Raw genomic sequence first — 25,093 nt, 5'->3', positions numbered from 1 at the left:
GTTGAGTCACTCTCTTGAGCATCATGTTGACTTCTTTCATTTTATTTGAACCTATTTTCTGTTTTTCTTACTAAGGCTTGTAACTGGGAAATCTTTCAACCCAATGCTTTTATGCTATTTGTTTTAAAAATACAGTACATTATATAAAATTGGATTACTGTGGGACCATTAAGCGAGATGGTGGCACACTAGGAGGTATTGTGACATCCACATCTTTTTATTTCTTACATTTTCTTTACCACTAATCCTGCTCAGGGTTGAGGGGAACTGGAGCGTATCAAGCGAATTTCAGGTGAAAGGTACATTAGATTGGTGGCTAGTCAATCATGAGACGCATGCAGACAGACACATATTCACACTGAAATTCACAACCCATACAGCCTGCATGGAAGTCACGCAAATGTACCACTAAACCATCAGTGACTGATTTAATTTCAAAAGATTCTTAATGATTTAAATTTCACATTAAATCTTGACACAATATGCACTCTCTAATGAGAAATCAGTCATCATTCAACACATTTATTATGTTCAAGGGAGTAGGAACAAGTAAAAAACGTATCTAGTCCTACCCCGTGTTATGTGTTTTTATATAAATAGATCATTTTTATATCAATCAGAAAAGAAAGAAAGTAAGAAGAAAGAAGTCTCCATTAAGGCTCTTGCTTTACCCTTAACCGTGATATTTTTTACAACTTTTAGTTTGTATCGGGATTTTATACATACACACCCTGGCACTCTTGTCAATTTTCTCTTGTATTTATAATGGATATTGCAGTACCTTTCTATATTTATCAACTTAGTTCTGATTTATTATTATATTGAATTAATGTTTAGAATTTATCACCTTAACTCTGATTGATGTAGGTTGTGTGTACTATTTTTTAAAATTTGTTTTTGAACCTAGCAAGCGATTTACTAATTTTCCGGTCAGTTTCGAAATTATTCCACAGATTAACACCTTTGACAGATACACTTCTTTGCTTGATGTTTGTTCTTGTTTTGAGTTTTTTGAATAAATTGGTACCTCTTAAATCATAGCTGCTTTCTCGAATTTCGAAAAACTTCAAAATGTTTTGGCAGAGCAGGTTATTGTGTGCTTTGTACATTAATTGGGCAATTTTAAACTCAACCAGGTCATAAAATTTCATCGTATTTAATTTAATAAATAGTGGATTTGTGGGTTCCGTATATTTTGATCTATTAATAATTCGAATTGCTTTTTTTTGGTTGTAGTTTTAGAATAGGGAGTGTATTTGTTTTGCAGGCATTTCCTCATAGGTCATACATTGTATATGGTAATAATAATGAAGTTACGTTTTGTGATTTTAGGTGATGACTTGACAAATGAATAAGGCCAATTTTCTCAAACATGAGACTGAGAGAAGTGCAAACCGCAATTTCAATGAAGTTGAAACATTGAAATTAAAAACAATGATTTGCAAGTTGTTTTTATTCATTCAAATACACTAAAAAGAAAAGATATTTACCGCTCAAATATCTTTATTTATTTTTATTTATTTATTTTGCAAATATCCAACTCTTGTTTCCAAAGATCAGCATGCTAATTAGAAAGAGGTGGGTATGGATATCAAAGAATCACCCCCGAAAGATTCATTTTCTCACAAGCAAAGACGAGGCGAGGTTGATCACTTTTGCCACTTTTGTTTGTTTGTTTATTGTTTCATTGAACCTTTATAGAACATACAATACAATAACAGATTGACAAAAGTGAAGGCAAGTAAAAATTAGAAAAAGGAAAAACATAAAAACATTAATACATTTAATTAGTTGATCAATTTAATTCTGTTGTATTAATATATTTTATAAGTATATCAAATGTATCTTCTTAACTCTGATTTGTGTAGTTTTTTTGTACTCATCTTTTGAATTTTTTTATAACTCATCCAGCGATTTACTCATTTTCAGGTCCGTTTCAAACTTATTCCACAGATTGACACCCATTACTGATAACACAACTTTGTTTGTTCTTGTTTTGGATTTTTTGTATTGATTAGTCCCCCTTAGATTATAACAACTATCAATAATTTCAAAAAGCTTCTGGATATTTTGGCAAAGGAAATTATTATGTGCTCTTTACATTAATTGGGTGATTTTGAAGTCAACCGGATTATAGAATTTCATTGTGTTTGATTTGATAAATAGTGGATTTGTGGGTTTTATTCGTCCCACACTGGGAAAATTTACAGCCTCCAGCAGCAAGAATGTATGTAGAAAGAAGAAAGGAGAAAGAGAAAAAACAACAAACATCTTTCAATTAAATACAATATGAACATATGGCAGTAATAATGAGTGCTATAATGTGTACAAAGAAATATTATTCAACACATCCTTAGTTGGTGGAGGATCCTTTTAGTTTTGGATATTTTTCTTTTAACGTTATCTATGTGTAGCTTCCAGGATAGTTTAGTATCTATTACTAGTCCAAGAAACTTAATTTCATAAACTTGTTCTATTTCAATTGAGTTTATCTTTATTTTAACTTGGTGTGTGATTGGTCTCATGCCAAAAAGAATTAACTAAGATTTTGTCAAATTTAGAGTTTATTTCTGTCGAACCAGTTTATTATTTTGTTTAATTCATTTTCCAGTTTTCAGGAGTTGTTTCATATTTTCTCCAGAGCAGTAAAAGGTTGTATCATCGGCGAATAGGACACATTTGAATTGTTTTGAGACACTACAGATATCATTTATATATTAGACTAGCTGGTTCGCCGCCCTCTGGACGGCTCATCAGCTAGTTCCTGCGGAAGGCTGGTAAGGTGGGCCTTCGGCCCACAAAAGTGTTGTTGCTTGGTTCAACTTTTTGTTCATCTTCAATGCTTATCGCGAAAATAAAGAGATGTTTAGCTCTACTAAATAACTAACAATTTCATTGCAATGCTTGTGGGTAGACAACATTTTTTCGCGAAGATGCCCGCGCGATCGTAGTGAGTGAAGTAGGTACGTTTTGAAAAGGGACAGACGGAAGGACAGACCGCGTGCGGGACGACGCGCAATTTATATATAGATGAATAGTTTTGGTCGATGCACTGATCCCTGAGGAACTCCATGGGTAACCTTCAGTAGGTTAGATGTTTTGTTGAACTGCACATACCGATATCTGTTTTCTAAATAACTTTCAATCCATTTATATGCCTCTGATACCATATCTCTCTAATTTAATCAATAATATACTATAATCTATTGCACGGGTCGGGAACCTTTTGGCTGAGAGAGCCATAAGCACCACATATTTTTAAAAGTAATTCTGTGAGAGCCATACAATATTTTTAAAACCAAAAATACAAGTAATGTGTGCATTTTATGTAATTTCAACACTTTTAAAGTACAATAGGACTCTGAATGATTTTGAACAACATTGTTATGCTGCGGCGGCCCGGTAGTCCAGTGGTTAGCACGTCGGCTTCACAGTGCGGAGGTACCGGGTTCGATTCCAGCTCCGGCCTCCCTGTGTGGAGTTTGCATGTTCTCCCCGGGCCTGCGTGGGTTTTCTCCGGGTGCTCCGGTTTCCTCCCACATTCCAAAAACATGCGTGGCAGGCTGATTGAACACTCTAAATTGTCCCTAGGTGTGAGTGTGAGTGTGAGTGTGAATGGTTGTTCGTTTCTGTGTGCCCTGCGATTGGCTGGCAACCGATTCAGGGTGTCCCGCGCCTACTGCCTGTCGACAGCTGGGATAGGCTCCAGCACCCCCCGCGACCCTAGTGAGGATCAAGCGGCTCGGAAGATGAATGAATGAATGAATGAATTGTTATGCTGATGCTAATCAATGATGAGTATTTCTGACCATTAATGTGACTTCTGGTGCTGCATGGTTTTGCTGATGGTTTGTAGTCTAGTTGATACTTGCTGAGGTTAAGATTCATGCATTGCATTGAGACTTCAATCCGTTAAACGTGACTGTAGGTTGGTCTTAAAGACCAAGTGTGAAGTAAAGTTGGCCAACCATGTTTCTGAGTAATATCAATGGCTGAAGTATTATAAGCATAATTCCGTTATTTTTTTTTTTAACGCAACCCTTCCAGATTCTTTGTTTAACCATTAGCAACACCCTTGACAACGAAAATGCTTTTCTTCTGCAATCTTCGGAAATGACGTCACATGAAGAGATGCGAGGGAAGTCCTTCCAGCATTGTTGCATTGCTTGTTGGTAAAATGCCACGGCGGTGTGTGGCGATGTATTGTTCGCAATCAACAGAAAAGTTGTGCCAATGGCCGAAGGATAGCAGGGCACCTAAATGGACATCTTTTATTCGCACGAAGCGAGTGAATTTCACGATTCATTGACGAGTGTTCTCTGCCATCTCCACTTCAAAGATGACTGCTTTCCAACCGGTAGTAGGCTAACCGGAGTAGGCTAACTGCTTGAACATGAAGTCTGATAAAAAACAATTTAAACAATGTCATCAGATAGACAAAAACATAAAATTATGTGCACATGCCTGCATATTCAAATCATAAAAATAATACCAGCCTATAACTTACCAATCTTGATGGGTCTTGTCTCCATTCCATGTCAGGTCGTCTGGGCACATTGTTTGCCTCCTGATTAGCGTCTGGCTCGTACATGTAAGGTCCAACATGTAAAATTCAAACCTCCTCTTCTTCCTCTAACACTTCAAAAACTTGGATATCCTCACTAGCGCTCGATCGACCGCTTGTATTGCTGTTTGAATCATTGTTTGAAATGCTTTGCATGCGGCCGTATGGAGCTCTGCCATCGCTGTTCTCCATGTGACGTAACAATTCCGGGTTCCGCCCCTTTCAGGCTGGAACCTCGGAAAATCGATTATTTTGTCAAATATACAACATATAAATGATTTTTTCAAGCTTTATTTGGTGGACAATGTTTTAAGTACTTTCATTGTGACCCTATTTGGCATTTCATGAAATTACTTCACACTTGGCCTTTAATGTTCTTTAGATGTGAGAAAGACTGCTCACATGTATAGGTAGAGCCAAATATTGTCAGTACAGCAATACTCACACGCTGCAGTGTGTGGTATGTCAGGGAAAGCACGTTCCAATTTTTGACAATCAGCTGGTCTACGGGTTGAAGTTTTTAAATTTCTGCCCACTTGTGTTGTCTTGCCAACTCTGCTTGCTATCGTTCAAGTCTTTCCAAATCTTCATTCAGTGACTTGAATTTATTCACCCACATGTCTAAGGCCTTCAGGTCAGCAGCCTGTAGCTCAAAATCTCTGATTGAGACACCGGGAATGGAACTCAGGTCAGCGCTCTCCACTGTACACTCGTGCGGATGGGTGATAAACTTAAAAAGACGACTGCGCTTGCGAAATTCTCCAAAGCGCGATTTGAATGACTGTGTGAAGATGTGAATCCTGCTAGCTGCTGAAGATGAAAATGTTGAGCAGGGTCACTTGCTGTGCATGCCTCTTTAAACTCTCTCAGTTTTTCAAAGTGTAGTAAACGACCTGTTTCAATGTCGGCGATGAAAAGTTGTAGCTTGTTTTCAAATGCACTTTTGTTGCAGGGATAAAATTGTATTTCCAACGCCTTGCATTTTCACATTGAGCTGGTTTAGATGTTCAGTCATATCCACGAGATAGTAGAATTTCAGGAGCCACTCAGTGTCAGCTAGCTCGGAATGCTCGACATTTTTCATTCCAAGAAAAGTCCGAATTTCGCTCAGACAAGCCGCAAAACGGCTGAGCAGCTTCCCCCTTGACAACCAACGCACGTTGCTGTGCAGAAGCAGACCAGGATAATTATTACCAACTTCATCCAGCAGTGTTTTAAACTGGCGATCATTTAAAGCTCGGGCTGAGGCGGACACTAGGACCATGCTTCTCACCCAGCAGGCAGACAGTAGAGGGCGTGTTTATGTGAATGTCTTGGGCGCAAATTTGTAATTGTTCAGATCCACTTGTTGGCAGTCGTGGAATAAAGACGTGTTTACAGTCAATCGTGTGTGCTCCTTATGACTGCCGCAGGGCAACAATAAAATTGACCACCCGAACGAAGGCAAAAAACCTTACGCGAATGGGAGCGCTAATGAGAGAAAAGCGCTCCAGTTAGCATACGGTTTTTAGCGTTCGAGAGCCAACTACGACTTTGAGGACTACGAAGCGTCCTGTGGCTGGCTTAAAAGTTCATTGCATGCCAGGAAGTATTTGTTATTGTTAGCTTCATACGGGAATGGACGTTGCATTGCTAAAATGGCTACAAAACTGACCTTTGGATGTCAAACAGCTAAGGCAAGAAGAGCTCTGATGATGGAAGAGAGGGTAAAAGCAAAATAGAGGGAGCAAGCAAAATAGAAGACATTGTCCGAGAAATTGATGTAAGTGAAAGTGAATGCTGATCGTAAATTTCGCAATTTCTTTCCCTTTTTTTCTTTCTACACGAACAATATGAAGTGTCAAATAAGTGTGTGCGCTCAGTGTCCTTGAGTGTTGTGAAAGGCGCTTACAAATGTGATGTATTATTATTATACTTATGCACGTTGGAATAAAATGTTTATGCGTGCGTGTAAACATGTTTGTGTGTGTGTGTGTGTGTGCTTACATCTGAGATCAAATTTGCAACAGTGAAAAAACCCCTGTTGTGAAAAATTTCTTGCTGCAAACATGATTTCGTTGTAGAGGAGTTTCACTGCAGTAGGTTTTACACGATCAGGCTTTTGGGTTTGATCAGCAAGTTTGAAAAAAGCGATACTCCTTGACTGATTCGATTGGAAGATGGAGAAATATAACACACTGCACATAAAGGAAACAATCATGATATTGGCCATTTATATTCCATGACATATTTTCAATTATTCGATAAAAAAAAATACATGTATACAGCACACTGACGCCTTATGTTTTATCTTTTTATTTGAAAAATACATGAAACAGACCTGTATTAAATGAGAAATGCATCCAGTAGTGGAGGTGTATAACATGATTAAATGTAATAGAAGCATAGTAGTCAACATATTTGTGCACAAATGTAGATATTAATATAAAAAAAGACTCATAAAATATCTGACAGACATTGATTAAAGAATGTTGATGTCACGTTACGCACGAAGCAGGGAAAGGAACTGCTTCGTACATAACCGAGCAAACGAGAATAAGTGCATCCCCGAAAGAGCAGACACCGACAAGGACTTCGTCAAACAAAAATATTTATTACAAACAAAAACCCCGCCTAATAAACAACAGAAAGTGCTGGAAAAAACGAGAACCAGGAAATAAGGAAAAACGTGAAAACAGAAAACGCTTGCAAAAAACGGCAAGGAAGATATGTTAAATACAAATACTATTTCACGCACGCTAATATAATAATTCCCTTGGGACGACGAAAATACAACTAACAACAAATGGTCTTGAATGATATTTGCGATCATGGGCAACAGCAGTGGCACGGCATGCAATACACCAGCGATGAGTCGACCGCCGGAGCGCTTAGATATAGCAGGTAAAATCACCGACAAAATAGGCAGCAGGTGTGCAGGCGGGAGAAATGAAACGCCTGCCACCTGCTGCCAAATACAGAACATGACAGTTGAGCTCCACTGCAATGTAATTTTGATACCATTTATTTTGCAGATCTCAAAAGTCCAAATCGAAACTCGGGACTGTATTGTGAAAACAATTTACATTATAGTATGTATTTTGTCCATACATTTTCTGTCGATTACCATGTCACGGATGACGGCAGTGCTGGCAAGGAGAAGAAAATGGGACGAATGTGTCTGGAGACACTGTGGGTCACTTGTTGAGGAACAATATCAGAATGATCGGACTGAAAGAAAGCAAGTAAGATATGGTAAAGTGATGCAGTCCATAGAGAGGAATAGGATAATGTGTGTGTGTGTATGTTATATATATATATTAGAGCTGTCAAACGATTAAAATATTTAATCTAATTAAAAATGCAACTGTCATAATTAACTCAAATGGATTAAAAAATTAATCGTGAACATTTTTTATTGTTTCTGAATTTCCTTTTACATTTTTTGTCCTATTTTTCCCGCATTTTAATGCTCTCATCAACATGGAATCATGAATCAGTTTTCTATGTGCCAAATGCAAATATTTACTGAAATAACAATTTCGATTTTCAATTTTACATTTTTCACTTGGAGCAGTTATTCACACATAATCTCTCACAGAATATTACTATCCATCAACAACAGTGAAAACCATATTTTGTCACAAAACAGCTGCTTTGACAGCTTTTTTTTATAAAATCAAAACAGAGCAATATAACATTATAAAGTGCACATCTAAGGTAAACTAGTACTCGGTCTAGAATAGATTTAAACCATGGTTCCATACTTCGTTTTTCTCAAGTTTACTTTGTACACAGCAGTCTGTTTCTGTAGTTTGTTGAAGAATAACGAGACACCGGACACCAGTGTTGATTATGTGCCGCTGTTTTCAAAACTGCCCGCCGTACAAAAAAGGGCACGCACTTCCCCCCTGCTGCTGGGGCAAACCATTCTGAAAGGTGGGGGTGGGTGGTCACTCCCCCTAACACAGTCAGGCTATGTTGACTGTGTTGGTCCTTCTTGTGGGAAGTCTCTACTGTTTTTGTGTAGACTTCATTTCGAATGACTACACTTGGTTCGATGACAACACTGGAGACGTTTTATTTTCGCTAGGTCGCTACCCTACCACTGTCAGACAAACACAGAGAAGCTCCACCCGCTCTATTTATATGGACGCAGAACACTGTAACCTTCCACACAAAATAGTTTCAAACAAGTAACAATTGTGTCAGTGGCATACATCTTATACCTGTATGATACAGAGAGAAAGAAGAACAGATAACTTTGGTCTTGTCAGTGGAGCAATCGGGCAACTTTTTAAAAGTAAACTTTCCATTCATAAACTCTTTAAGTATCCGTTTTCGGTGTCTCGTGCTGCTGTGGCTGGCAAAACAGACATGGGTGTGGACTTCTGCAGCGCGCTTGTTTTGTTCTGGTGTATTTATAGAGCAACGTAACATCCGCTTGTGACGTGTGCCGCGTTAATCTCACGAGAAATTATTTTTATCCCATTAAAATTCATTTAAATTAATGCCAATAAAAACTCGCTAAACTGACAGCTATAATATATATATATATATATATACCCCTCGGGTGGTGTCCGTCCCTTGAAGCTTGAGGGTTCTGCGCAGTATCCTTGCTGTTCCCAGTACTGCACATTTCTGGACTGAGATGTCCGATGTTGTTCCCGGGATCTGTTGCAGCCACTCATCTAGTTTGGGGGTCACTGCCCCGAGTGCTCCGACCACCACAGGCACGACTGTCACCTTTACCTTCCAGGCTCTCTCCAGCTCCTCTCTGAGCCCTTGGTATTTCTCGAGTTTCTCGTGTTCCTTCTTTCTGATGTTTCCATCACTTGGGACCGCAACATCTACTACAACGGCTTTCCTCTGCCCTTTATCTATGTTCACGATATCCGCTTGGTTTGCCATTACCATCTTGTCAGTCTGGATCTGGAAGTCCCACAGGATCTTCACTCTGTCATTCTCCACCACCTTCGGAGGTGTTTCCCATTTTGACCTTGGGGTTTCTAGTCCATACTCCGCACAGATGTTTCGTTAGACTATGCCAGCCACCTGGTTATGGCGTTCCATGTAGGCTTTCCCTGCCAGCATCTTACACCCTGCAGTTATGTGTTGGATTGTCTCAGGTGCCTCTTTGCACAACCTACACCTTGGGTCTTGTCTGGTGTGGTATATCTGGGCCTCAATGGCTCTGGTGCTCAGGGCCTGCCCCTGAGCAGCCAGGATAAATGCCTCTGTGCTATCCTTCAGGCCAGCCCTCTCTAGCCATTGATAGGACTTCTTGAGATCAGCCACTTCAGTTATGGTCCGGTGGTACTTACCGTGGAGGAGCTTGTCCTTCCATGATGGTCCCTCTTCCAGCGCCTCATCCTCTGTTTCCCATTGTCTGAGACATTCTCTGAGTATGTCATCTGTTGGAGCCTTCTCCTTGATGTATTCATGGAGCTTGGATGTTTCATCCCGGACAGTGGCTCTCACACTCACTAGTGCTCCTTCCTTTCGGCTTGCGTACAGTCTCAGGGTGCTGGATTTGGGATGGAACCCTCCATGCATGGTTAGGAGCTTGCGGGTCTTAACGTCCGTGGTCTGAATCTCTTCCTTTGGTCACCTTATTATTCCTGCAGGGTATCTGATCACTGGCAGGGCATAGCTGTTTATTGCCCGGGTCTTATTCTTGCCATTGAGCTGGCTTCTTAGGACTTGCCTCACTCGCTGGAGGTATTTGGCTGTAGCCGCTTTCCTTGTTGCCAGTTCGAGGTTGCCATTGGCTTGTGGTATACCAAGGTACTTGTAGCTGTCCTCAATGTCTGCTATTGTTCCTTCAGGGAGTGAGACCCCTTCAGTGCGGACTACCTTTCCTCTCTTAGTCACCATCCGACTCCATTTCTCAAGCTCGAATGACATCCCGATGTTGCTGCTGTAGATCATGGTTGCATGGTTCAGAGAATCTATGTCCCTTTCGCTCTTAGCATACACTTTTATGTCATCCATGTAGAGGAGGTGACTGATCGTAGCTCCATTTCTGAGCCTTCTCATCTGTTGGAGCCTTTTGTCATCGTGAATTTCCATAGCCTGTCTTGGTGATTACTTGGCTTAGGGGGTTCAGTCCTATGCAGAACAGCAGTGGGGAGAATGCATCACCTTGGTGTATGCAACATTTGATGGACACTTGGGTAAGTGGCTTGCCATTGGCTTCAAGTGTGGTTTTCCACATCCTCATCGAGTTTGCAACTAAGGCTCTTAGGGTCCTGTTCACCTCATACAACTCCAAGCATTCACTGATCCATGTATGTGGCATCGAGTCATATGCTTTCTTGTCAGCAATCCAGGCTGTGCACAGGTTGGTATGTGGCACCTGCAGTCTTGTGCGACTGTTCTGTCAACCAGGAGCTGATGTTTGGCTCCTCTGGTATCTCTACCAATGCCCTTCTGTGCTTCGCTCATGTATTGATCCACTTGTCCACTGATCTTAGCCGCAATGATGCCTGACATGAGCTTCCATGTTGTGGAGAGACAGGTTATTGGCCGATACTTGGATGGGACTGCACCATTTGAGGAACGAACCTTCATGATCAGGTTTGTTCGCCCTTCGGTTAGCCATCCTGGGTGAGTCCCATCGAGTCCCCCCCTCAGCAGCTGGTTCTTTTGTGCTGCTAGGCGCTCATGGAGTGCTGTGAGTTTCTTTAGCCAGTAGGTGTGGACCATGTCCGGGCCTGGTGCTGGCCAGTTCTTCATATCTGAGACTTTTTCCTGTATGTCTGCCACTGTTATGGTAACTGGGTTCTGTTCTACACTTTCACAAGTTGTGTTGCGAACAGCCTGTTTATTTGCCTGGCCTCATTCTCTTTCGTGTACCGCTTTAGGCGGCTGGACAAGGCTTGGAGCCTTTGTTTGGCAGTTTCGAGTGCTTCAGGCACAGTCATCTGGATGTACCTCTCGGGTATCGGCCTTTTCATCACATCTCTCTGCGCCTCCGTCAATTGACTCACATCTTTCCGAGCCGCCTTGATCTGAGCCTCCAACCGTCTTTACCATGGTGGATAACATAGCTCATGGCTTCCATGGTTGCTCTTATAGCCAAGCATCTCTAGGAACACTGATGCTGAAGCGTATATCAGCTTATTGGTTTCCGTGATCGTTACGGTCGGGATCATCCTCAGTGCTGCATTCACACTTTCCATGTGACTTTCATGCATTCACACTTTCCATGAGACTTTCAGGTGGTACTTCACATTGTTGTAACACCGTTGTAATCGGGTTCTAGATTGCCCAGCTTTCATTCTGGCCATGATCTTAGCTTTCAGATCAGTTGCTGCCTCACTCAGCATTTTATTCATTGGGGCTGGCCTCCCAATCACATCATCTGCATTCATTGGGGCTTGCCTCCCAATCTCTGGTATAACATCCTCCTCTGATCTGGCAGCCTGGCGCCCTTCACCATGGAACCTGCGTTGTACCTCATCAATCTCAAGTTGTGACAGCAGTTGGCGTTTGTGGATGTTGGAACACTGGGCTACTAGTTGTTTCATGGTCAACCGTGACTGTGGGTTTCGAATTAACAATTTAGCCCACATTCGCTGCATGTAACCCCTCTGAATAGGGTTGCTTGAGTAGTAACATTCCAACAGAGCCATGTTATCGCATCTCGCCCATCTCCGCTTTGTTCCAGTAGCCCATTTTTCATCAAGGTGCACTGGTTCCCCAGCACCTAATGCAATAATAATAATAATAATAATAATAATAATAATAATAATAATAATAATAATAAATTTTATTTATATGCGCCTTTCAATACACCCAAGGGCACTTTACAATAACAAAAAAACACAAAACAATACGGGTTGAGCAGCGGTCAGAAAGAAACCACAGGGGAGGGAGAGATGGAGAAAAAAATCCCACGCTCGCACTACCCTCATTTTGAGGATAATTTGAGTGAGGCAAAAAAACTCCTGCATAAGCATATTACAGTTACAAAAGGTCACAAGACATAAACAATGAAGGCGGTGAATCAGGGGAATGTATGAGGGAGGGGTAATGGTGGTGGACTAGCTTCCGTGCATATTTTCATCAGGGGAAGGTCAAGATAGCAGATCTTGTTTTGGTAGCAGGCTGCCCAAGAATTTAAGACAGCCTTGAGTCCATGGCTTATGTCTCTTTAGTGGCGTCGATCAGCCAAATCCATGATTTCAGTCAGTAATTGAACACGGATTCCAGTTTTCTCCAAGTTGTTGACCATCCTGCTGTGACGCTCCAAACCCGCAACAGTTTGTGGTTGAGCACAGTCTGAGTCTGAGTGTTGGACATCCGCGTTATGTCATCCTTAGACCGGCAGCGTCGTCCAATAGAGCTGCTCCCGTCTTTAGAATTTTCGATAGATCAGGAAACTGCTCACACCAAACAGCAGCATAACTGTTATCGGAAGGCCGAAAATGTAGATGTCGTCCAAATCCTCAACGGACAGTGTTGACAGGCACACCATTCTCCGCTTCCTCCAAGGATCTAGGGTGTACCCAGCAGCAAAAGTCCCCGAGGGGCAAGTAGGCTCCCCACTGCCTGCTCTTCTCATCGAGAAAATGTTGTCGATGGCATCGAGAGACCAGCCAACCAATTCAGTGTTTGTGATGAAAATACAACAGGAGGCTAGGAAAAGTCAGACAAGAGACAGCACAAGGACTGAGAGGCGAGCAGGGAAGGGTGGGGGACAGCGCAGAAAGCAGAAGCGTCCGCCTTCGTCGAGAGCCAAGCAAGAAGTTGACCTTGTTTGTAGACGTAGACCTTGTTTGGCCGGGCGATGTCTGAGCGTGAAGGATCTTGCCCAAGGACTATATATATGTGTGTGTGTGTGTGTGTGTGTGTATATATATATATATATATATATATATATATGTATGCGGCTGGATAGCTCAGTCGGTAAGGCATCGGTTTGGCATACGGGAGACGGTGGTTCGAATCCCGCTTGGGGCAAAAATGAGCACATAACACCATCCAGTGTGGGTCCTTGGGCAAGATCCTTCACGCTAATGCCTACCTCACACAATGATGAGAGACAATAAAATGAATGACATGACGTCGCCCGGCCAAACAAGGTCTGCGTCAGGTGCTGGGGAACCAGAGCACCTTAATGAAAAATGGGCTACTGGAACAAAGCGGAGATGGGCGAGATGTGATAACATGGCTCTGTTGGAATGCTACTACTCAAGCAACCCTAGTCAGAGGGGTTACATGCAGAGAATGTGGGCTAAATGGTTCGAAACCCACAGTCACGGTTGACCACGAAACAACTAGTAGCTCAGTGTTCCAACATCCACAAACGGCAACTGCTGTCACAACTTGAGATTGATGAGGTACAACGCAGGTTCCATGGTGAAGGGCCCCAGGCTGCCAGATCAGAAGGGGACAAGAGATTGGGAGGCAAGCCCCAATGAATGCAGATGATGAGATTGGGTGGCCAGCCCCAATGAATGAAATGCTGAACGAGGCTAAGATGAATTTAGCTGGAAGCTAAGATCATGGCGAGAATGAAAGCTGGGCAACCTAGAAACCGATTACAACGGCTATGTGAAGTACCATCTGAAAGTCTCATAGAAAGTGTGAATGCAGCACTGAGGGCGATCACACTCCCGTAACGATCACAGAAACCAATGAGCTGATATACGCTTCAGCATCAGTGATCCTGGAGACTCTGGGCTATAAGAGCAACCATGGAAGCCATGAGATACGTCACCCATCCATGGAAAAGACGGTTGGAGGCTAAGATCAAGGCGGCCCGGAAAGATACTAGTCAATTGACGGAGGCCCAGAGAGGTGTGATGAAAAGGCCGATACCCGAAAGGTACATCCAGATGACCATACCTGAAGCACTCGAAACTGCCAAACGAAGGCTCCAAGCCTTGTCCAGTCGCCTCAAGCGGTACACGAAAGAGAATGAGGCCAGACGAATAAACAGGCTGTTCGCAACACAACCTGCGAAAGTGTACGCTCACTGGCAGGGTACTAACAACAGAGCTGACCCCCCAAGACTGGAAACTGAAAGGTACTGGAAAGGCATATGGGAGAAGGAGGTTGCACATAACAGCAGTGCACAATGGCTGGTGACACTGAGAGAGGAGCACAGCAACCTCCTTGAACAGAACCCAGTTACCATAACAGTGGCAGATATACTGGAAAGAGTCTCAGATATGAAGAACTGGACAGCACCAGGCCCAGACATGGTCCACACCTACTGGGTAAAGAAACTCACAGCACTCCATGAACGCCTAGCAGTACAAATGAACCAGCTGCTGAGGGATGGGACTCACCCAGAATGGCTAACCAAAGGGCGAACGATCCTTATCATGAAGGATCCCTCGAAGGGTGCAGCCCCATCCAACTATCGGCCAATAACCTGTCTCTCCACAACATGGAAGCTCATGTCAGGCATCATTGCGGCTAAGATAAGTGGACACATGGATTGGGAGGCCAGCCCCAATGAATAAAATGCTGAGTGAGGCAGCAACTGATCTGAAAGCTAAGATCATGGCCAGAATGAAAGCTGGGCAATCTAGAACCCGATTACAACAGTGTTACAACAATGTGAAGTACCACCTGAAAGTCTCATGGAAAGTGTGAATGCATAAAGTCACATGGAAAGTGTGAATGCAGCACTGAGGATGATCCCGACCGTAACGATCACGGAAACCAATAAGCTGATATACGCTTCAGCATCAGTGTTCCTAGAGATGCTTGGCTATAAGAGCAACCATGGAAACCATGAGATATGTTATCCACCATGGTAAAGACGGTTGGAGGCTAAGATCAAGGCGGCTCGGAAAGATGTGAGTCAATTGACGGAGGCGCAGAGAGATGTGATGAAAAGGCCGATACCCGAGAGGTACATCCAGATGACTGTGCCTGAAGCACTCGAAACTGCCAAACAAAGGCCCCAAGCCTTGTCCAGCCGCCTAAAGCGGCACACGAAAGAGAATGAGGCCAGGCGAATAAACAGGCTGTTCGCAACACAACTTGTGAAAGTGTAGAACAGAACCCAGTTACCATAACAGTGGCAGACATACAGGAAAAAGTCTCAGATATGAAGAACTGGCCAGCACCAGGCCCGGACATGGTCCACACCTACTGGCTAAAGAAACTCACAGCACTCCATGAGCGCCTAGCAGCACAAAAGAACCAGCTGCTGAGGGGGGGGGGGGGGGGGGACTCGATGGGACTCACCCAGGATGGCTAACCGAAGGGCGAACAAACCTGATCATGAAGGTTCATTCCTCAAATGGTGCAGTCCCATCCAACTATCGGCCAATAACCTGTCTCTCCACAACATGGAAGCTCATGTCAGGCATCATTGCGGCTAAGATAAGTGGACAAGTGGATCAATACATGAGCGAAGCACAGAAGGGCATTGGTAGAGAAACCAGAGGAGCCAAACATCAGCTCCTGGTTGACAGAACAGTCGCACAAGACTGCAGGTCCCGACGTACCAACCTGTGCACAGCTTGGATTGATTACAAGAAAGCCTATGACTCGATGCCACATACATGGATCACTGAATGCTTGGAGTTGTATAAGGTGAACAGGACCCTAAGAGCTTTCGTTGTGAACTCGATGAGGATGTGGAAAACCACACTTGAAGCCAATGGCAAGCCACTTACCCAAGTGTCCATCAAATGTGGCATATACCAAGGTGATGCACTCTCCCCACTGCTGTTCTGCATAGGACTGAACCCCCTAAGCCAAGTAATCACCAAGACAGGCTATGGAAATTCACGATGACAAAAGGCTCCAACAGATGAGAAGGCTCAGAAATGGAGCTACGATCAGTCACCTCCTCTACATGGATGACATAAAAGTGTATGCTAAGAGCGAAAGGGACATAGATTCTCTGAACCATACAACCATGATCTACAGCAGCGACATCGGGATGTCATTCGAGCTTGAGAAATGGAGTCGGATGGTGACTAAGAGAGGAAAGGTAGTCCGCACTGAAGGGGTCTCACTCCCTGAAGGAACAATAGCAGACATTGAGGACAGCTACAAGTACCTTGGTATACCACAAGCCAATGGCAACCTCGAACTGGCAACAAGGAAAGCGGCTACGGCCAAATACCTCCAGCGAGTGAGGCAACTCCTAAGAAGCCAGCTCAATGGCAAGAATAAGACCCGGGCAATAAACAGCTATGCCCTGCCAGTGATCAGATACCCTGCAGGAATAATAAGGTGGCCAAAGGAAGAGATTCAGACCACGGACGTTAAGACCCGAAAGCTCCTAACCATGCATGGAGGGTTCCATCCCAAATCCAGCACCCTGAGACTGTACGCAAGCCGAAAGGAAGGAGGCCGGGGACTAGTGAGTGTGAGAGCCACTGTCCAGGATGAAACATCCAAGCCCCATGAATACATCAAGGAGAAGGCTCCAACGGATGACGTACTCAGAGAATGTCTCAGACAATGGGGAACAGAAGATGAAGTGCTGGAAGAGGGACCATCATGGGAGGACAAGCCCCTACACGGGATGTACCACCGGACCATAACTGAAGTGGCCGATCTCAAGAAGTCCTATCAGTGGCTAGCGAGGGCTGGCCTGAAGGACAGCACAGAGGCACTCATCCTGGCTGCTCAGGAGCAGGCCTTGAGCACCAGAGCCATAGAGGCCCAGATATACCACACCAGACAAGGCCCACGGTGTAGGTTGTGCAAAGAGGCACCTGAGACGATCCAACACATAACTGCAGGGTTTAAGATGCTGGCAGGGAAAGCCTACGTGGAACGCCATAACCAGGTGGCTGGCATAGTCTACCGAAACATCTGTGCGGAGTATGGACTGGAAACTCCAAGGTCAAAATGGGAAACACCTCCGAAGGTGGTGGAGAATGACAGAGCGAAGATCCTGTGGGACTTCCAGATCCAGACTGACAAGATGGTAATGGCGAACCAACCAGATATCGTGATCATAGATAAAGGGCAGAGGAAAGCCGCTGTAGTGGATGTAGCGGTCCCAAGTGATGGAAACATCAGGAAGAAGGAACATGAGAAACTCGAGAAATACCAAGTGCTCAGAGAGGAGCTGGAGAGAGGCTGGAAGGTAAAGGTGACAGTCGTGCCTGTGGTGGTCGGAGCACTCGGGGCAGTGACCCCCAAACTAGATGAGTGGTTGCAACAGATCCCGGGAACAACATCGGACCTCTCAGTCCAGAAATGTGCAGTGCTGGGAACAGCAAGGATACTGCGCAGAACCCTCAAGCTTCCTGGCCTCTGGTAGAGGACCCGAGCTGAATGAGGGACGGACACCACCCGAGGGGTGAGATGAGGATTTTTTATTTATTTATATATATATATATATTGCGCGTCGTCCCGCACGCGGTCTGTCCTTGCGTCTGTCCCTTTTCAAAACGTATCTACTTTACCGCGCCACTGCGCCGCTCAGGCAGTGGCTCACTGCGATCGCGCGGGCATCTTAGCGAAAAAATATTGTCTACCCACAAGCATTGCAATGAAATTGTTAGTTATGTAGTAGAGCTAAACATCTCTTTATTTTCGCGATAAGCAATGAAGATGAACAAAAAGTTGAACCAAGCAACAACACTTTTGTGGGCCGAAGGCCCACCTTACCAGCCTTCTGCAGGAACTAGCTGATGAGCCGTCCGGAGGGCGGCGAACCACCACCTTACCAGCCTTCCGCAGGAACTAGCTGATGAGCCGCCCGGAGGGCCATTGAGCAGCACGTTGACTACTTGGCACCATTTATATAGGCTGACTGACTGCTACCCACATTGAAGACAACCGCAATGCTAATTAGAGGACACACCTTGGTTGAACATGCCCCGATGTATGCCCATGTACATCCCTAAAAAGAATTCTCGAACCACAATGAAGCACTGTCTGATTTTCAATTATTATTTGTCATCGTAGTTCTACTACTAGTTGTAGTGTGTTTCTTGTGTTGTTATTTTTCTTTGATTAAGAGAGGCATACTCATATCGTTGTGGTTGCTTTATTAGTGGCAATAGTGTTGGGTTTTTTATGTTTGGATGTGTTGGGGGAGGGGCCTAACCAAATATGAAATTGATTAAAAAAACTTTTGTAGTGTTCTAATTCATTTAACAAAAACGTATACCTCTGTAGTTTTCTTTCATTTACTGTACATTATGTTCTTGCCGGTGCTTTCATTGCTCATCCTTGTTGTTGGGAGTGTATACTTGCATGTGTATTATTTTAAAGGCTAAATGATTTATTGCATTTGCAATTTAAACCCAATTTGATGAAACATGATTCACTAATTGTAAAAGCTGTGATTTAAAATGACCAAAAGAAAAGGGTGAGGGTTGCCAAGCAGGCAGAGATGTCATCCCTGTAACTCATGCATGCCGCTATACATGCACATAATTTTTGGTCTTTTTTCTGTTTCATGAGAAATTGAGGCAAGTAATAATTATCATAACAAAAATAGATTTAATTTCTCTTCCAATTTTCATCAGCATGATATCAAAGTGTTTGAGACATGTTTGAGATTTTTCACCTCATTTTAAAAACAAAAACTATCTGTGTCACACACTGTCAGTGTGTGGCTGATAAAATTTCTGTTTGAATAGATGATTTGTCATGCATTCTGTTGTTTGCCACAGATAAAAAAAAATAAAATAAATGTTGACTTCGATTGAACTCTCAACGATGTTTGGGCACAGGGCGCTACTGAGCAGTGACCGAATCGAAACACATCTTCCCATCAGATGATTTGAAGATGGAAATATCCTGCTCAGATGTCATATATTTTGAAGATAATTGCATCTGTATGTGGTCATATGTTGTTGGGTTATAAGATCTCGTTAATGATAATAAAGACATGCAAAATGTTTATTGATTGTCAGTAGTTGCCATTTAATTAATGTGGTGCCGCTGTCTTGGCTTGTAATTAGAGGTAAAAAAGCATCCAGCCCGATCCAACCCGCGGGTATTAAAGCCCAACCCAGCTCGAGCCCGGCCAATTAACTTGATTTGCAGGCCCGAGCCTGAAGCAAACCAGAAATTTCATATTTCATTTGTGAGGACTCAGGAGAAGGAGGGGTGATTTCTGACAACAAAGTAAAGCCTGTCTTTTGTCACGAAGTTAAACAAGACTGTATAAACATTTACATCTTTTATATTTCTGTTTCTGCAGAGGGTACATTAACCGACAATTTTAATCACTGATGGATTTTTTTTCAGAGTTGACTGGAAAAGTTTAAGAACGTCTGTCATTTTGACGGGTTGAAAACTGGGCCATAAACCACAGCAGCAGTACGTCCTTAAGAATCTAACGCGGCACTTTAAGAGAGAGAAGGAGAGAGACAAAGAAGAACAATGACGGGTGGATAGTAGACAGTGACACAAAGGAGTTCTTTGAATCGTCATTGGAAAAGTTTAGTACAGTACGTGTTGTGATGAGGCGACTTGTTTTTTTTTGTTGGTTTTTTTTTTTTTGCGAAACTCGGTCTCTCGTGGCCAAAACTATTCACCTCCTCGAAACTAAGAAAAAAAAAGTCAGCGAGAGAGAAGCCTGGTCCGACCCCACCCGAACCCGAAGAAATGATTGACATTTTCGGCCCGACCCGACTCGGGTCGGGTCTCGCTCGGGCCCGGGCCGCACGATCTTACCTCTACTTGTAATATGTGCTGCTGGTTTTTGCAATTGGAACATTTTATGTCACATATGCAGGTGTAATCTTACTTTACCTACACAAAAGCATGTGTGATGGCGAAGTTTTATTTTTACACAGAATGTATTTGTTTTATCGATGTCAACAAAGTGCAGTCCACTTGTTTAACATACGTTTCATGCAACATGAGAAGGTGGATATGTTGAAGTGACAAAGCCACAGATTTTTTGGCATTACTGTGAGAATGTGTGCTTTAGTTTTCTTACTGATTCAAAGTAGTATCGTGGATACAGTGCATTTGTTTCTGCCACACTTGTTTGGCAGAATTATATTGCCTCAGTGAATCCTTACATAATGACATATTTAAGTATGAAGTAAGTTTAAACCTGTACCTGTAGTTCAGAAATAAACTGTCTTTCATGTTAATACTTAATTCATTTTAATCTTAACATCTTGATTGATAGTGGATCTGATATTTATTGTAATACATTGGAAGTAATTGCCTTTTTGTTTTAAATAATTGAAAAGGATGTTGAAAAAACTAATCACGTGACATCCCAAACGCAATTTTTATCGAAACCCCACCCCCCCCATTCTTTTGTCCTAGGGTTTTTTTTTGTTTTTTTTTAATGAATGTGTGCGTGAATGTGGTATGGTGGATGGGAGTAATTGAAAGAGACATTGAAAAGGGAATTTTGTTTTGCTTTAGGGAACAAATATGCTAAAGTGCTTTGTGCTGCATTGTTTGAAAGGCAATATTCAGAGAGTCTGAATTGATTTGCAAAACATTTGTTTTTGTTAGGGTTACACACCTCCCCCCAAAAATGGCGTGGAACAAAAGAGACCAGGAAAACCCCTCAACATTACCTCATTGGTGCGACTGTCCTCGGCAGTACCCAATCAGATTTCAGTGACATGGTCACCTGAAATTGGAAAGGTAACAATCGTACTCAATTTGCAATTTTCCTTATTTATATTGTCAAGGACCTGATGTTGGGATAAAACCTCTGATCTTTGCAGACCTACTCCATGTCTGTGTACCTAGTGAGGCAGCTAACATCACCACTGCTGCTGCAGAGGCTGAAGATGAAGGGCACCAGAAACCCAGACCACTCCAGAGCACTAAGTAAATGTGCTGCATATTATAAAAGTCTCTTTAATACCACAATGAAATGAAATTGTGCCGTAATGACTGACTTGAGCCATTTTTAGAGTTACTGTAGTTGCAGTGTTTCACAAACTTCTGCCACAGAAATCAACAACACAACGTTGTCCTGAAATGAAGTTAATTTGCTGACTAAAGATGCAGATAAACGACTTCATTACTTTGACATTGTAATGCGGTGCCTGACAGTGGTTCAGCAGTGGCTCCAACACAGCGGCTACATTGTTAGCGGCTTCAATGTGAGCAGTTTCCCTGCTACCCGCTAGCCCTCTAAGCAAGGACGGATATAACACTATCCAAATGCCATTATAATATCACAATCAGCCCCGCAATAAAAAAACATTGTAATATTATATTTTAAATCACTTTATGTATTTATTTTACACTTAAATTTCAAAAGTGCTTAACAGCATATTATTTTCACGTCAGAACCACAGTCGTCATTTTTCTGGCTTGAACAGCACACATGAGCACGTGATTAGCAGGATCAGCAACTGTGTCTTGCTGTCAGCATCCAAGGAAGCAGAGTTTTTTTCATCTTTTAAACTGCCTTTGAAAAGTAATCCAATGGCTCACACCAGCCTATGTGGGGCACTTCATACTGAACTGAGCTAATTGAACTGAGCCAGGTCACCCTCAAAGCTGGTCTGTTTTCTGTTATTTGTTGGCTTAGTTTGTTGAGTTGTAAACAAAGTATTCTACATGCAATTTAAACAAAATAAACATATTTTTTTTCTCCATCATCTCTCATCAAGTAAAAGAGAAGCTCACTGCAGATCCTGACAGCGAAGTTGCCACAACAAGCCTTCGAGTCTCCCTCATGTGTCCGGTAAATACGTCACTATGGAATGCTCACATCTTTTTAAAGAAGGAAATCAAAACAATTACTCAAGATCTTGGCAATGGACTTTTGTTTCGTGCTTTTTTTTTATTGTGCCCCGAGATGTCCCCAATGCTTAAAGCCTTGTATATACAGTGCCTTGTGAAATGTTTTGTTCCACTTGAACTTTTTGACCTTTTTCTACATTTGAGGCTTCAAACTTATATATTTATCTACAGTAATCCCTCGTTTATCCAAAAAGAACCAGTGATGGGTGAAATCCGTGAAGTAGTGAGCTTTATTTTTTAGTTATTATACAGAACTAAACTATATATACAACGAAACCAAAGACCAAAACCTGTTTTCAGGCCCAAGCACAAAAAACAAACATTTTCAACAAATAACTAAAATATTTTTTGGAAATACTGTACTGTAAAATAATTTTGCTTGAGCGCGACCTCAGGTGCCTTTGCCGGTGCAGAACGTTTCATCGACATTGTCGGGTATGTACTGTATGTACAAAGACGAGGTGCGGAGACCAATCAGGATGCAGAACACAATTCACTGCATTTTGGGGGGGGGGGGGGGGGGTGAAGAACGCATACGTGTAACGTGTGACATGCCTATTCTTCGAAGCAGCCTCAGACCATGATTCTGCCACCATGTTTGGCAGTGGGTTTGTGTTTTCAGTGTGATGTGCAGTGTTAATTTTACACCAAACAGTATGGTTTGCATTTAGCCCAAAAAGTTACATTTTGATCTCATCTGACCAGAGCACCTTCTTCCATTTTTGTTGCATCTCCCAGGTAGCTTTTTGAGAAATATTCTTTCTTCTTGCCACTCTTCCCTAAATGCTAGATTTGAGCAATGTGAGACGAATAGTCCTATGGGTGAATTACCCACCCTTAGCTATGGATCTCTGCAGTTCAGAGTGATCATAGGTATTTTGGCTGCATCTCTGATCAGTATTCTCCCTTTTTGGACAAAAGGTTTAGAGGGATGATATTGGTCGGTTCACAATGGTCTGATACGCTCTCCATTTGAATCGTCGGTCGGTGAAGGCCCTCGTTATCGAGGAATGCGGCCCCCAGGACAAGGCGACGGCTTTTTTCTCCGATGACTGTGGAGGCCCAGTTTTCCCCGGAAGCCCCGCCCGCAGGATTGACAGAAGTGGGTTGGGGGGCCAGGCGGTTGCCGGGCCCTCTCCTTCCTCCTCGCTCGCCGGTCCTCCTCCGCAGCGACGCGTCGAGTCTCGAGGATCCGGACCCTGCCCCGCACAGCCCCACGGCAGGCCGCCCAATCCGCGGCCAGGTCAGCCCACTGTGCCGGGGGAATCCGGCACCGCTGAAGATGACCCTTTAGCTGGTCTTTGAATCGTCTTTTCGGGCCACCGCGGGGACGGGTGCCCTCCAGCAACTCCGCGTAGAGGAGCTGTTTCGGGAGACGGTCGTCGTTCATCCGCTGCACGTGGCCGCACGTGGTGCATTTGAATATGCTTGATCAAACACTGCTGTGTGTGATGTTTAAAGCTTTTGAAATATAACTTCTCCACAATATCCCAGAGCTGCCTGGTGTCTTCCTCGGTCTTCATGATGCCGTTTGTTTTCTAATATTCCTGAGACAGAGCAGGTGCATTCAAACTGATATGAGATTACATACAGGTGGACTCTATTTAACATGAAACAATTTGAAACCTGAAATGTGGCAACAGATCAAAAACTTCAAGGGAGCTAATACTTATGCAAGGCACTGTTCACGCCAGATTGTGCAAAATCAGTGAAATAAAATTGTGGGGTCTCTCAAAACCAATCTTAATTTTATTGATTTTCTATCATGAATAAAGTATGCCAAATGTGTTGAAATACAATAATTATAGTCAAATAATATGAGCCACTTGCTGCTTTTACAAAAAATGCAGTCATTCTACATTTTTCAGTTTGACTGACCATGAATCATTTTTCCTCCAGTTGGGTAAGATGCGACTTACGGTTCCATGCAGAGCGGTGACCTGCTCTCACCTTCAGTGCTTCGATGCTGCCCTCTACTTACAGATGAATGAGAAAAAACCTACCTGGATATGTCCTGTCTGTGACAAGAAGGCTACATATGGAAGTCTCATCATTGATGGGTTGGTTCACTTTCTTCAACAAGGCAAACCTGCCTCCCCATCAACAGTCATTGATTAATGATAAGAGTACAGGGCTTGAAATTAACAGCGACTTGCACACCACTCATGCACAAGTGTCATGATTGGCAGGTGACTCCGCCACTCCCACCTGACACTTTGACAGGCTGAGTTTTATATTCGGACCCATGTCGCTTGCCAAAACGGAGCATAGAGATCAATCACATGCACGGTAACCCATCCCATATGTCATAGTCAACAATTAGACATTCATAACAACGGCACAATGAGGAGAGGAGACACTGGATTGCGGTACCAATCTAGCCAGGGGGAACGAAGAGAAGTGGTAGGTTCTCTTGCAGCGTCACCCACCAAATCTCTATGAACACCCTCTCTTTCCGTGGTGGACACCACTCAAAAGGGGTGTTCACACGGCACACATTTGCTCCGGCGCTGCACCGATGTATTTTGTTGCAATATATTTTGCACTGCAGCAAATTGTGTGGAGCATTCACACGTACAAAGCCGCTGAGCGTGTCTGCACCGGCACATCGTCGGTGCAGCCCCACTTGCGTTCACACGGCAGTTTCTGCAGTGGAGCAAAACGACAGAAAACAAATTAGCTGTCGTGTTGGTTCTTTTTAAACATAAACTCAAGCGACTACTGGACAGGCAAGTCCTTCTCCTTCTCCGTGCCTTCTGCTCGAGAGTGACCGCCCCCGAAAACGTAAATCAACGATGACTTCAATGACACTCAGAAAAGCAAACACGTAATGCGCCAAACAGAAGATCAAGAGAGGAAATCACAAAATAA

General features: G+C 43.1%; 1 protein-coding gene and 2 long non-coding RNA genes across 3 annotated transcripts in view; all 3 read left to right on the top strand.

Annotated features, from left to right (window-relative positions):
- Positions 1–25,093, top strand: part of pias2 (protein inhibitor of activated STAT, 2) — a 116,606-nt gene that overhangs the window by 40,195 nt on the left and 51,318 nt on the right. The window contains exons 6-9 of the mRNA XM_052068257.1: positions 20,972–21,106; positions 21,190–21,295; positions 22,090–22,163; positions 24,122–24,282. Of these exons, the coding sequence (XP_051924217.1) occupies positions 20,972–21,106; positions 21,190–21,295; positions 22,090–22,163; positions 24,122–24,282 (476 nt within the window). The remainder of the gene's footprint in view (positions 1–20,971; positions 21,107–21,189; positions 21,296–22,089; positions 22,164–24,121; positions 24,283–25,093) is intronic.
- On the top strand, positions 5–7,845 carry LOC127602336 (uncharacterized). Its single transcript, XR_007962758.1, has 3 exons — positions 5–2,729; positions 3,039–7,040; positions 7,540–7,845. It is a non-coding gene; the product is annotated as an uncharacterized LOC127602336 (long non-coding RNA).
- On the top strand, positions 24,289–25,046 carry LOC127602353 (uncharacterized). The gene is made up of 2 exons (XR_007962777.1): positions 24,289–24,781; positions 24,813–25,046. It is a non-coding gene; the product is annotated as an uncharacterized LOC127602353 (long non-coding RNA).

This window comes from Hippocampus zosterae, chromosome 6 (genome assembly GCF_025434085.1).
Source record: "Hippocampus zosterae strain Florida chromosome 6, ASM2543408v3, whole genome shotgun sequence".
Classification (NCBI taxonomy): domain Eukaryota; kingdom Metazoa; phylum Chordata; class Actinopteri; order Syngnathiformes; family Syngnathidae; genus Hippocampus; species Hippocampus zosterae.
This window is presented reverse-complemented; position numbering and strand designations above follow the sequence as displayed.